Here is a 14,997-nt window from a genome sequence, read left to right as displayed (position 1 = left end):
CACATACGTTGTTCCAATGCCATTACGGTAATGCGATTAGTCGTAACTGAAGTAATATGGCATATGATATTGCTAACTTTGTTACATTTAATTTGTTCTGAGTGTTTTGTGGTTAAATTAAAAACTCGAGGTAGTCTTTCGAGTAATTTTTTGTATGGAGGAGCTGTTACGTAACATGTTTGTAGAATTTTTTTGAAAGTTTAGCACATAAACCAGACCAGGAAATATAACCAGGGACTGGTCTGGTATCCCCTTCGAGAGTTTTGAAAGGGGTATTTCGTAAGGCTTTGCTTTGCTCTCTAAAACCCTTTCATTCGGCCTTTAAAGCGCTTCATATATAATACGGGTAAGCAGTTCTCTTTTCGAATGTCTGGACCCGTCCCTAAGCACTAACCTCTTGAAGGGGTATCCCTTATAACGCTTATTTTCAACTTTCTCTTCATAAAAATAGAATCATTATTGCTCATTTATGTTTAAACCTTGACAGCACAGGTGTCATATTTTTTATATTAGGAAGGGGATACCCTTTCATTTGTAGCGGTAGTTCTGAAAGGGAAACCCCTTCCTAGAGCTAAGCCAAATGAACGGGAAATCAATTCAAAGGGAAAGCGTATCGTTGGGGCTATTGGATAAACGACTAAGCTAGTTAAAGGCTTTTTTCTGGGAAGGGGTAGACAGAGCCTGAATATAAAATTTCAGTAATAAACATACGATAAAAACATATGTCTTCAATTATTATTTAAATCCAAACCAACCAAATGGGCCTCGAAGGAACTGTTATAAGGACCATCATTCGACGCGAGAGGATAGTTTAGATGTACTCTTTTAACACTTCTAAAAATGGAAGCCTATATACAGGGTGCTCGCGAGGAACCCATATAACTTTACCACCATGTTCTTGACCATCTTTAGAAAATAAAATGTCATATAAAGTAAACTGGATTCGGCTTAGTTTGCGAGTAATTAATATTTTTTATTTAAGAAAACATCCAGTATAATGCACCTTTAGGATAGCGACGTTGCAAGACCGCATCACATTATCTGTCTGACGTAAATTGCAGAAGCTCGTTCCTGTCACTATCATCGACATGTGTCATTGAAAATAAATACGTAGAATCTTAAAATTCTATCACTTAATCCAAAGTATGATCAATGATCATTGCTTTTGTTAAGTCCACGACTAAAACAATGGTATTAGTGAAGAATTGATAAACAAAATTACTTAACGCCCAAGAATTGATAGATTTAACCGTCTTAGTTTTATTTTGAAGTGACACGTATTTATTCATAAGAATGCATATTTCTTAATGATCGATTGATTTCTTATGATGGCAGAACAACGAAGCTAAGTTTTTGCTACTTCGGGTAAAAATTGGACACCTATTCAGTTTAAATCGTGAAAACTACACATGAAACTAAATAAACAGTTCGAAGTGTTTTTATTACCCATACCATTATTGTTTGATTGTATTAAAGCTAAATAAAGTAACACAAATTTTAATAAGATTATTTATTTATTACCCTACAAACAAAAAAGTATGATCACTGTCAGGAATTGCAATAGGTACCCTTCTCATTCTACCAGCTTGTTCGTCTACGTGCACTTCGTAGAATCCGTGAATCCGTAACCACTCAACTAGATACTGCTTCAGTATTAGTACTCGCAGTATTTTCTATTACAGCATCCTTAATACATTTTTCACTGAGCAGCACAAAAAAACCAATTTACTCTCCTTTCCACTGATTAAAAAGTCTGCCGTCTAAGTTAAACCACACGATTTGTCCAATTATTAGGAAAATTATTATTCGTCGCACTGTTTAAATAAATGTTATAAACGTGAGACATCATATTGTTATTAGAATCAATACCAACAATGTCACCCATCGTTCATGTGACTGATGTCATTATTTAAAGTACTTATAAAACACACTCGAAGGAAATTTCCAAGTGGCCAGTATGTATCATAATCCATGAAGATTGATAAAATATTACTAAAATTATTTACGTATCGACAATAATAGACTGGTAATAATTTTAATGCGTACTTAAAACATTTATTTTCACAGTGCGATCTTTTTAACTTTTGGATCCATGCAATAGGTACTTAGTTCTAGTGATATGTATCTACAGCTAGATGGCTGCCTAGGATTTTATTTTTTCTTACTTTGACTTATTAATTATGACTTCCTTTAAATGTCATATTTTTGTTGCATTACTTGAAGACCAAAAAGTACATTTAAAAAAAAGTATACCGACAATGCCACGTACATTCCCACCAGAACATGTCGCAGATATTATTTTTACGTACGGCTTCTGCAACGGTAACTCCGTGCAGGCCGTTGAGGAGTACCGGCGAAGATACCCTAATCGACGTGTGCCCCATTATTCTACGATTACGGACATGTTTCGACAATTGCGAGAAAGAGGAATTCGGCCGCACAACTCCGAGCGAGCTGTGGGATTGAATGACGCGACTGAAGACAGGCTACTTAATTTAATTACGGAAGATCCTTCCTTGTCAACTAGACGCGTAGGCATGATGTGTGGGGTCAGCGACCTCACCGTGTGGCGATGTTGGAAAAAGTATGGTCTTTATCCTTACCACCTCAGAAAAGTTCAGGGACTGATCGAAAACGACGGCTTTTCAAGACTTGCCTACTGTCAGAGAATTAATCAAAAACTTCTTCAGAACCCAAATTTCCTTAAAACTATTTTATGGACTGATGAAGCTCAATTCACGAGATCAGGGGTATTCAATTCACGCAACTGTCATATGTGGATGGAGGAAAACCCGCACGCAATCAGGGAATCCTCGCACCAACATCAATTTTCAGTCAATATGTGGGCAGGCATTATTGACGATAAATTGATAGGGCCGGTGGAGCTCCCTGCTAGACTAAATTCAGAAAGCTACCTACATTTTTTGCGAAACAACTTGATCATTCTCCTCGAAGACATCGATTTGGAGACTCGGCGTTTAATGTGGTTTCAACACGACGGAGCTCCCCCCCATTATGGTCTCGTGGTACGGGATTATCTTAACCAACAGTTTCCAAATAGATGGATTGGTCGAGGATCTCCAACGATACAGTGGCCTCCGAGATCACCAGATCTAACCCCTTTAGATTTTTATCTATGGGGCACTATGAAGAATATGGTCTATTCAAAACCAATTAATTCAAGGGAAGAATTGATCCTAAAAATCACGGAAGCCGCTCAGAACCTGAAAGACTGGCCAGCTCAACTAAACCAACAAATGCGTACAAGAATAAATTTATGTGTTGACAAGGGAGGATCCCACTTTGAAAATTTTTTACCTTGAAGAGTGGCGTTTTTTGATAAGAATCGTAGTTATGTTGTTCTCCTTATGTAGTTTAAATGTTATTTTTAGTTACATCTAACAACAAGAGGCGATTCTCGCTGAAAAAAGGCAATGTTTACATTTCGTGAAGTCTTTTCTTTTCTTTCTCTTCTTTCTTCCCTTTCTACAGTGTTCTGACAACACTGCCAGATATTGACTTACAGATTGAAAATATGTTTACACTTTTGAACCTAATTACAAAGAAATAAGGTGAAAAATTGTAAACATATTTTTGACGTCGACTGTACAACTACGATTTAAATCGCCGGTGGTTGATCATAATATTCATAATTATCATAATCCTGCGGGCGGAAATACTAGTGTGTGGCAAGCCTTAAATAAGTAAATCATACATAGGTAAAGAGATCCGATTGCACATTATGTACATTCTGGTTTGAAATAATTTGTTTGACAAGAAATGTCTATGTGACTTACATGCCGTTCTAGTGAAAAGAGATAGAGACAATAACAAACGTTGCCAGCTCGTCCTAAGGCATTGTGTTACTGGTGAACCAAAAATAATTTATTTAATTTGTATGAAAAGTTAAAAAAGTTAAAAATCTAATTTCGACCTATGTTTATATAATGTTTTTTAATTATTACGACCTCAGCTATATGCTGGTAAAGTTATATGGGTTCCTCGCGAGCACCCTGTATATTTTGGTCGATGGTTTAGCTTGAAAATTTAGTGGCATCAAACTGGCATTCGGGTTCCTACCATTTTCAGTAAAAGTTTAAGTTCGTAAGCGACATTCTGATAGAATGATCCCAAATCGCAAGTCAGACCAAGATAAATTGGCAGTGATTTTGACAGCCCAGACAGTGGGTTAATAAACTTCTATGAGTTCTATGAAATTATGAGGTTTACTTAACATTTGCACAGTCTGAGCTATTAAAATCGGTGCCAACCTAACTAGGTCTGACTCTAAGCAAATGTCGTTAAAAGATGTTAAAAGAAGCCAAGACGCCAGGTCATCAAATGACCTCCAGAATTATCGATTATATTCTGATACACAACAATTTTCATCACTATTCTTTGCGTAGAATATTGACGGCCGTATTTTTATTATTACATGATGTATGTCGTTCTGAGTTACTCAAACGTCTTTTAAAATCGTTCAGGATTTTTTTCATGTACAGACAAGAGGAAGAGGTTAAGGGCGTAGACCTGAATTGAATAGAATTCGCCTGATTGATTTAGAAGCAAGATTAAATTAACCCAATTCTTGGGTGTTCTACTATTGGGAGTTAACCCCGTTTTTTAAAGATTAGATATTTTCTAACCTCAAAAGTAGCACGGTAATTAACTTATTTTCTTTTTCTTCTAACTTTCTTCCAAAATACTAGAGTTTCTATGATATCTAATATTGCGGCATAATAATATGTAAACGACACTATAATTAATGCAGTGCATACTTTAGAGGTTATATAATTTCTAATCTAAAAAATACGGACTGTAGTGATTTATAGATTACTGTTACCATCACGTTCCGCGATTGTTATGCCATTAAGGGTCTTAACTAAATTCAGCAAAAGACTGTACAATCCACAGCCCACTGTTTAAGTAGGAAACCGGGGGAGGTGTACCTACAAAATGGTTACGCAAATAACAGCGTGCGCGCGGTTTTCATATCTGGGCACCATTATTCCGTTAATGCGTACCTACCTAAAATTGCATTTTTTGTATTGTTGCTATAATTGTTAGTTTGGGTTCTGGAAGTTAAGAGGTTAGACACAAAAACCCGACCAAGAGCGTATTGCTGAGCCACGCTCAGTGTAGGGTTCCGTATTTGCCCGTTCGTTACGTGTTATGTGAACCCCATGACGATAAGTCTCAATAATTTCCCCCGTATTGCGACGGACGGGTAAATATGGAAACCTATACTGAGCGTGGCCGGACACGCTCTCAGCTGTTTTTTTTTTTAAATAATTTGTTAACTTTCAGAACTCAAACTTACAATTCATATTAAGTAGATCACTGTCGCAAGTATTGCAACAGTACAATCTTAGTTACGCGTTAACGCATTAACGGTGCCGTCGGTGCCCAGTCATGGCGGTTTTCAAAATGAAACCTGGGCTATAACCGCGAAAACCGAAGTTCGTCAATTGTGGGGATTTTTCTCTGTCACTCTTATTACGTCTTAGTGAGAGTAAAAGAGAAAGATCCCCGCAATTTTAGGCACGCTTAGCTACTTCTTATGATTATTATAGGTTGTAAGTAAATTATACGATAACAGTGCAATAATAAGTAGGGGGTATTGTAGAAATATAATATTGTGCTCAATATAGGTAAACTTAATTTTCCGTGTTAGTAAACTTATTTTTTGCTTCTTTTTCTGTGAAATAGACAAATTAATCTTTTTTTTTTGTAACTGTAACCCAATTAGAATGATGATGAGAGGATATGGCAAAGCTTGGAAACCGGTTAAATTTCTAAACCGTTATCATGTACTGGGCACAAAACCTTTTAATTTGGGTTTCGTTCGTAAAACCGTTATTTTGAAACCGGTATGTAGGAGAACATCTCCATAAAGCTCTTGCCAGATTAACCGATTTAGAACAATAAAAACCGGTTTCTTCCTATGTGGGCGTTTTAGTTTACGCGGCACACCACCAGGCCGGACGGCCGTCTCGTCGTTCGTCGAATAAATCAGTTAATTTAGCTTACAATTTTTTTACCGATATTTTTATAACCGGTTCCGAGCCTTGAGATTTAGTTTATCACAGAAATCATCATTTTACGCAGACGAAGTCACGGGCAGAAGTTACTAGTAAAATAACTGTATATAACCTATGGTAAGTATCTGTTTTTGTATATCGTCATTTCTGCTTAGCCGAAAAAAATGCTAACTAGGCATTAATAAGCAGAATGGACCTTGGTGTTGCTTACATATGAATTTATGTATCACTAGTACGTCTAGCCACTGTTTATTTGGGTTATTGAATGTTGAAACGAAAATTAATGCGAAAGGAGGCTACATCAGCGTTCTAGTGCACTAGCAAAGTAAACATTTTTCATAAATTTACTTCAAAAGATCTGTTCTTGTTGAATAAAAAAAGCTTCGATTGAACATAATGGGCAACATATTAAATTGAAATAATTATACACATTAGTTTATTTTTCATTTAGAATTTCTGCAATGAAGTAAATATTATATTTAAGTTTACAGTTGATTTAACGCGTTTCCAGGTATAGTAAGATTTATCGACCACAAACGCGCCAATAGAATTTCAACTTTAGCATTCCGATTAAAGACTCAAATTAAATTGCGCTTTCGGGAAATATGACTTGCCTTCAAATGAATCATCAAACCTGGATTAATTGGAAGATATTTGGATTTTTAAGGAACACCTTGTAGACTGGTGCGGCCTGGAAAACGGTTAAGTCATGCAGAAAAAAAGCAATACCTAGTGCCAATATGATAAGTTATGAAGTTATGAACTTCTGTTAATTTTCATTTTCACATTGACTGCTATATTGCACACAGATGTACCTGCTTCTAATTTTATATGAGATCGTGCGTTAAAATAACAATTGTAAAGGTATTTTTATCGGTGTTCTACCAAGTACTCAATAGCACTATTGAATGTTTTTATAAGCCATAGTAGGGCGTATCATCGCCCACACTGTTAACTGTCCATCGGTGGACCTTATTATAAAAGGCATAAGGTCCACCGACGGACAGTTAAAGAGTTGCTGTTTTACTCCAAAAGGTTCAACGTTGAACGTTTTCGTCTTCGTCTTCGTCGTTTTGTATGGATAATGTTGGATAACAACTGGCTTGCAACGGTCCAACTTTTTTGGACTCCACCCATTCACTTAGTAATAAATGAACTGGGTCATAAAATCTTGTGCAACAGTATGCTAGTTTCCCATCGGGCTTCGGGAACTTATGCGATTCATTTCAACGTTTTTTTTTAAATTGTATAACTTTCAAATAATTATCAAAAGGAGGGTAATTCGTCTATTACTGGCCACCTTCCAATAACTGGAATGGTTGAATGCCAAGACGTTGTCACAATTGGACGTGGATTTAATTTGAAATACATCATGTCAACATTTCATTGCAAGTTGAAAAAAAAGATTGTTTAATATTCACAAAATCCAAGTAAATTTTCAGAAGTTATGTTATTTGGTTTACTTGAATTGTGTGAATAAATAAATAGATTTCTTATTTTAGCCATTTTAGTATACGTTCAGTTATTGGAGAGTAGCCAGTACCTAATAAACGATTTATCCTATGAATCCACCTAAATCTAAAAAACAAAATTGAAATAAAAAAAACTTCGTGAATTCCATAAGTTACTATTTGTAACGCCATCAACGATTTTAAATGAGCAAACAACTTATAAAAGGAGGAAGTCACGATTTGTTTTTTCCTTACTAACATCATACTAGCAAATTATTGAAAATTTTCATACCGATTATTTATTTTACCCGTTAGGAAACTAGCATATTCGATTTCACGTGTTCTGTGGTCGAATTTATTTAAAAACACGTTTTACTTACATAGTTTCTACTAGCTCTATTTTGCTTGTTTAACAATTTTTAGCAATAAAAACTAGTTAACCCTTAATATTTCCTGTTTTCTATAGTTTCTATATTCCGGGAGACTTCTGTAACACAGGCTTTTATCAAGCTGAGAAATCGGGGACTTGTTTATTAGCAAAAAGAAAGTACATATGTACTTGTTTTTTGCAAAAAAAAAAATGAATTATGTTTCATGTAACTTAAGCATGTCATGTTAAAATGAGAGCATAACTTCGATTGTATGGGAGTGACTTTTAAATTAAAAGATTTGTTTTATGAGTAAGAATAATTTATTATCTTAACAGAGTACATGGTAAAGTTGCACAACTGCTTTCCAGTGTGTCCCAAACTAGGCTGCGCCTGTATCTTGGGACTTTAACATTTTACCCAATGATACATTTGTTTACAGATATTGGATGAAGTGTACAATATTCTATCATACTTGAAAACAACAACAACAAAACTAGCAAGGCCTTACAAAGTTACAGATGAACTGTTCGATTTGACCACCATGGCCATGGAGTACTTTAAGGAACACATTGAACCTAACTTGCCAGAAATTACGTATTTTGGTACTGATTTCTTCGACATCACAACCGCATTTTCACGTAAGTATTTCCTGTTGGTAATTTGTAGTGTTTCATGCCAATTTTTAGGTATTTTCCTTACTTTCAATTTACATAATATATCTGCCTTTTTGGTATTCTAAGTTACAATATCCTTAAATGTGAGCTTTGATCAGAAATATGCAATAACTATTGGCAATTTCCTAGTATATTTTTTAATAATATACACGTTAATTTTGTTCAAGTTTATTTACATAATTTTTGTTTGCATATCTCCTAATTGACCGAAGCGTAGCGTAGGTCTACGTTTTGACTCGCGCAATCTGCTTTCGTATGTCCGGATGTTCTCCTCTACAGGTCGCAATTCTCAACCGATTCGCGTGAAATTTTGTGACCATATTCTATGATCAAATAGAATTTTTTTGTCGATCCAGTTTTTGGAATTTTTTCAAAATGGCGGAGTCATGGTACGTCGCGCCTAAACAAATAACCGTATCGATATCATAAGAGTTTCCTCCTTGTGAGACATGGTTACAGAGTGATTTGCGAAAAATTCAGATATTTTAGAACGCTGGTTTAGGGGGTATTTAGATATTTAGGTTTTACTCGAGAATAAGTAGCCTAATTTCACCGTGCCACATATATCCATTCGTGGCTCAATTGGAATACACTAGCTATACAATCATGAGGTTCCGGGTTCAAATCCCGAACAATGAAATCTTTTTTGTTCTTTTTTTTGTTTTTTTGCACTTTAATTTCCTATTTTTTATTGACTAAGCTTTGTAAGAGGGAGAGAGAAGAGGACCCTGGATCTATTCCCTGAATTGTAACATTTTGTATTTAAATTTCGTATTGTTGATCAAGCGAGCACGAAGCGCGAGCAAAGCGTATTCGTTTCAGTTTTACTGTCTGAACTTTTTTTACAGCCGTTAAAGTTCAATGAGACGGACAGTTGCGCAGGCGAAAACGGGTTCATGTAAAAAAAAATCTGAGCAGTTTTTGCATTAAGATTAATTTATCAACTTTGGCTTTGCTATAGAGACGTAGTTGTAGATTTGAATATTGTTATTATATTAGGACTAGAAGTTTAAACGTAAATGTATGTTATATTGCTTTAATAAAAGAAAATTATATATCATAGCTAAAAGAGGGAAACGGTTTTTTAGAATATTTCCTGCGTACAGTCGCCGCAGAAAGTTTCGGTACGGTTCGTGGCATTCTTTTAGAAAATTTTGGTGCATATAGATTACTAAGAGCCAGCGATGCTTGCTATAATCTTGTCTACAAAAATTCAGGCCACAAATGTGCAGGAACACAGTGTTCCGAAGATTTATTATGTATCTTCTGTTGATATTTTAGTCAAGGTATTCGATGTAGCAAAATGATGTTTTAGCGGATTAAATTGCCAAATCCTATAGAGATAAAACACTACAGAGTGAAGCTCTGGCCCTTCTTCTGCCGACGAAGATGGAGGTGGTTCTACTTTTACCATTCAGGGGATGACCGACTAACTGTTGTCGTTTGGAAACGGGAAAGGGAGTATTTTCTCTTTCCTTCCCATTTTGTAGGCGTTGGCAAAGAGAATTTGAAATGGAGGTGGACTGTCAAAGAAAATTTTGTTGCTACAGTAAAGTTGCTGCTATATCTTTCGACACATGATAAGAATTGTAGAAAGCCATTTGACTTTCCTTTCCTTGATGATCTTTTTGATCCTTATTCGTTATATATGATATGATAAAATTGTTAAAGACCTAAAAGTGGCGCCATCTAATAGATAAAAGGCCAAATGTTTGACAGCATCGTTTCGAGCGATGGCACCATAACGTTCCAAAAGTTTTAATCATGTGTCCAAAGATGGCAGTAAATTTACGTGTACAAAGTTTTCTTAGTTAATAATTAATGAAAATTCCTTTTCCGTGCGGACTCTTTAAATTCTGATATTCGAAAAAGTCTTCTTCTTCTTCTTCCTCGCGTTGTCCCGGCATTTTGCCATGGCTCATGGGAGCCTGGGGTTCGCTTGACAACTAATCCCAAGATTTGGCGTAGGCACTACTTTTTACGAAAGCGACTGCCATCTGCCCTTCCGACCCAGAGGGTAAACTAGGCCTTGTTGGGATTAGTCCGGTTTCCTCACGATGTTTTCCTTCACCGAAAAGCGACTGGTAAATATCAAATGATATTTCGTACATAAGTTCCGAAAAACTCATTGGTACAAGCCGGGGTTTGAACCCGCGACCTCCGGATTGCAAGTCGCACGCTCTTACCGCTAGGCCACCAGCGCTTTTTGATATTCGAAAAAGTATCTATAAAAAATTAAGAGCAATTAACATTATTTAGAGGTCGCTATAAATGAAACAATACTGCTATACAAAATAGTATGAAAATAAATTGACCCATCAATAATTCTGCTTTGGAAATGTCTTTAAGGGCTCTTTATTCGTTTTATTTATTATTTATAAGTATGCTAAAATGCTAAAATGGCGATCGTTTTTTTTTGTTTTAGGTAACTTTGCATTTTTTTATTTGTATGAGGATATTGCAAATCACAAAATCATAGCGACCACCTAATCATTCGCAAATGAGTTCATATTTGGCACATAGATTACTGTTCTATAAAATTTAACTTTTTTCTACATACAAAGTTGGACCATCCTATTCGATAATTATGTTTTTTTGTCAATTTAGTTCTTATAAATTCTTCTAAACAGCGGAGCCATACATTTATTCAGTTTTAAGGGCTCCTCTACACGATGGCCCAGCGTAGGCCAATCTAAGGGACATAGCTATGCGGTGAAATGAGATAGCAATATCACTTGCTCCCTCTAACGCAGTGGTTCCTAATCTTGTCAGTTCTGCCACCCCTATGACTAACTAGGGAACCCGATTTTACCCCTACTCCCAATAAATATCAATATTCTTTCTTACAGGTCTAATTTCTGTTATATTTAATTGAGCTTATTACCTCCGTAAAAGACCCGATTTACCACTACGGGGGTAATTACCCCCAAGTTAGGAACCGCTGCTCTAACGCATAAATGCATTTCTACGCTGGGCCATCGTGTAGAGGAGCCATCAGCTATGCTCGCGAGGTCTACAGCTCACAGAGCTACTAGTAAATAAAACTAATTAAAAAATAAAAATTGTTCTGCCACACAGTCACACAACAATGATATACCTGCTTTGTAAAAATGTTAGTAGTGGGTAATCTAGCGCTAAAAATAATAGTTTAGCATCTCGACTGATATTAGAATAGAGGTCGAATCGATTTTTTTTTCAGAGTTATTCGAAATTTGAATGTCATTACCAACGATTTTGATGTATTAATGAAGCAATTACAACATTTGCACAGATAAGAAATTTTGTTGTAACAAAACAGTTTATCTTAATGTTGGCCATTGTTTACGGATATTTAAGGCATCATAGAAGGTGTACGATATGTGTGTAGATAAATAACTATAATACATATATAGGTATGTATACATATTATTAAGATACACTTGCCTTGCATTAAGCAACAGCAAGCAAAATAAAGCATTTAAAAATGACTGTATTCATTAACTTTCAAAAAAGAAAAATGAAATGAAAATGAATAAAAATATTTTTTTGTTAACAAATACAAGTTAATTTACGATGGTTATGCTATATGGGATAGTATTGTAGATATACAGTACCTGTGGCAGGAAATAAAATACCTAGAATACAATAAAAATACAGGTGACATTGACCAAGTATTTTTGGTTTCAACGCAGAATACTAGAAAATCATAAAACATTGTCCATAATTTCATTGCTTCCACAACAAATGTGCATACATAAGTTATACGTATTTACATCCTACGCAATTTCAATGAGGGTATAATATACGTAATACGAGAGTGAGAAACAAGGCCGTAATTATGGTACATTTCCATTGATAAAGACATCACATGTGTTTCCCGGCAACCGGCAAAGTACAAGATAGACACGCTTTATGATAATCTGACAAAATCAACAGACCTAAAGCTTAAGGGGGTACACCGAAATAAAACTAATCTTCAAATGAAAAAATTCGATGCGATTGAGAACAAACTAAGATTTTTAGAATCTCTTCTTCTTCCTCGCGTTGTCCCGGCATTTTGCCACGGCTCATGGGAGCCTGGGGTCCGCTTGACAACTAATCCCAAGATTTGGCATAGGCACTAGTTTTTACGAAAGCGACTGCCATCTGACCTTCCAACCCAGAGGGTAAACTAGTCCTTGTTGGGATTAGTCCTTGTTGGGGTTGGTTTAGAATAACTACAATAAAAAGCGACTTTTAATTTAGATAATTTACAGTTTTTTTTTATTATTATTTTTCCTGTAGGAGTGATAGCCGGCTTCTTCCTAGCACATTCAGTGGCAGCTTTTTACGGACCCGTTTTTCATATTTGCCTGCATCAGCCCATCATCTGCTGAAATTGTTAATGTTTTTTGGCTGTTTCATTCTTCTCTTTTAATACACTTTTGTTATGAGCTGTATAATTATTTAAATTAAAAATATATCGACAATCGTTTTCTTACCATATTTAGTGTGTCTGAAGTATATAGTGGCCAATATATTATAAAAAATAGCTTACGTATCCTGTATTCCGCAATAACTATCATCTTAATAAAGTACTAAATAGGTATTTTCTCAACGTATCAGTCGCTTGTTTTGCTAGAAAGGCGTCTAGGTATTATGATTTTGACAATAAAATCCACCGTGTGATGATTAAACTCATCTACAAATTGACTCACTTATTTCATTATTTTTTTACATCAAGTCCAGAAATCGGGCTACAAAACTCACCCACCGTTTGTACCGAGATTAATATTCTAACAAACGTGTATACGAGGCAGTCAAGTTCTTACGAGTATTATTTAGCATAAACAGCTCATCCACTGACCTCGCAAAAAGTCGCATTGATGAGATATCCTAGAAAGGATGTCCCTCGCTTTTACCATATTCAGCACGACTGTCGTCGGCCGCACTTATAGGTATTTTTTGAAGCATTACACCAACTAGAGTAGACTCTGGGGGCCTACCACGAAAACCGATTTTCACACATCTTTCTCTTTTACTCTCACTAAGACGTTATTAGAGTGACAAAGAAAAATGCTTGCAATTGACGAACTTCGATTTTCGCGGTTATAGCCCTGCTCCGAGATTCGTGTCAAAAAGAATGAGTTAAATTCAGATTGTTTTTTCCTTTGGCTTTTGCTCCCTGCACTTGCATACCTGTTTTAGCTGTACGCCGTAAAAATATTCTAATTTATTCCAATTGTGTTCTACATTTTTGCAAAACTATTAATTTCAATACTATACTCGATTTTTTCTAAGAGTATCACAATATTTTTCCTAATTAAATCGTTGGTCTTGTCTATGTCATACCAAATTTCATCTAAACCGGTTCAGCCGTTTAAGCGTGAAGAGGTAACAGACAGAGAGTTCAACTTTAACTTCAAATTTTAACTTTATTTGCTAAAAATGCACGCACATAATAGATGTTGTTATCATACATAATCGATGTTGATATCAGCGCATTCAGCCGGAAGGTATGCAAATCAGAAAATATAAAACATATTTACATAATCCAAACATATTTACAGATATACAAATAACTTAAATTGTAATTATAAAACATGTCAAAAAATACGGTCTATCTTTATGGTCATCTCTGGTTATCTGTGGTAAATTTAAAAAGCTAGCAAGAAAAAGGTTACTTTCACATTAGTAATATTAGTTGGGGTCTTTTTACCGTCTCGGTTAACCAGTTGAAGTGACTGTTTCAACAAACAAATTCCATCTAGAAGGTAGTTTTCTACCCAGAGGTAGACTTTGTAAGCAGTCTTACACGTGCAGGTTACAAATAGGATAGTTATTGCCGACGTCACTAAATGTTAACTATAGTTTGTCAAAGGGCTATCTCATTTCAAACATAGACAGAGGGAGTCATACTATCTTTGTCTTACACTAGTATTAGCATCCAAAAGAAAAGGATGAGTATAGTTTTTTTGTTCTTATTTACTGACAAATTGGTTTGACCAACTATAGTTCGTCGATTGTGACCTGCACTAAACTAAGATGATTATATGAGCCAGTTTATTTAAATTTATCCCTACATTTATTTGATGTAGTAATAGAATAAGTGCCCCAAAATTTCTATACATTTTTAGTTCTTTCCATTCCGTAACCGTCATACAAAGTCTATCAAGAATGGTAACGGAATGGAATTTAAAATCTTCAAATACAGCTATGACACGATGTTCCATCATGAAGTTCTAGTTCATATCTTCCGGCTCCATCATCAGATCAGTTCGACAGTACCATATTATTGTATTGTCATCAGAACTACATACAGCTGCCAATTTTCATGACGCTACGATCCTTGTAAAATGGTTAAATTAGTTACCTTAGATTCCATTACATAGTTACATACAGGTCGACCTAATAAAAGCGTGTTAAAAAGTGTAGTGGACAACTTTAAAGAAAATGACAATTCAAGGCCAATTTATACTTAACCTGCCTCATTCTCCAATCT

The 14,997-nt window shown here is 35.5% G+C and overlaps 1 protein-coding gene across 1 annotated transcript in view; it reads left to right on the top strand.

Moving 5' to 3' along the window:
• The window catches only part of LOC133520305 (uncharacterized), a 30,173-nt gene that overhangs the window by 3,698 nt on the left and 11,478 nt on the right, over positions 1-14,997 (top strand). The window contains exon 4 of the mRNA XM_061854674.1: positions 8,303-8,501. Within this exon, the coding sequence (XP_061710658.1) occupies positions 8,303-8,501 (199 nt within the window). The remainder of the gene's footprint in view (positions 1-8,302; positions 8,502-14,997) is intronic.

Source organism: Cydia pomonella, chromosome 8 (genome assembly GCF_033807575.1).
Source record: "Cydia pomonella isolate Wapato2018A chromosome 8, ilCydPomo1, whole genome shotgun sequence".
NCBI lineage: Eukaryota > Metazoa > Arthropoda > Insecta > Lepidoptera > Tortricidae > Cydia > Cydia pomonella.
The sequence above is the reverse complement of the archived record's forward strand: the minus strand, read 5'-3'. Positions and strand labels throughout refer to the sequence as shown.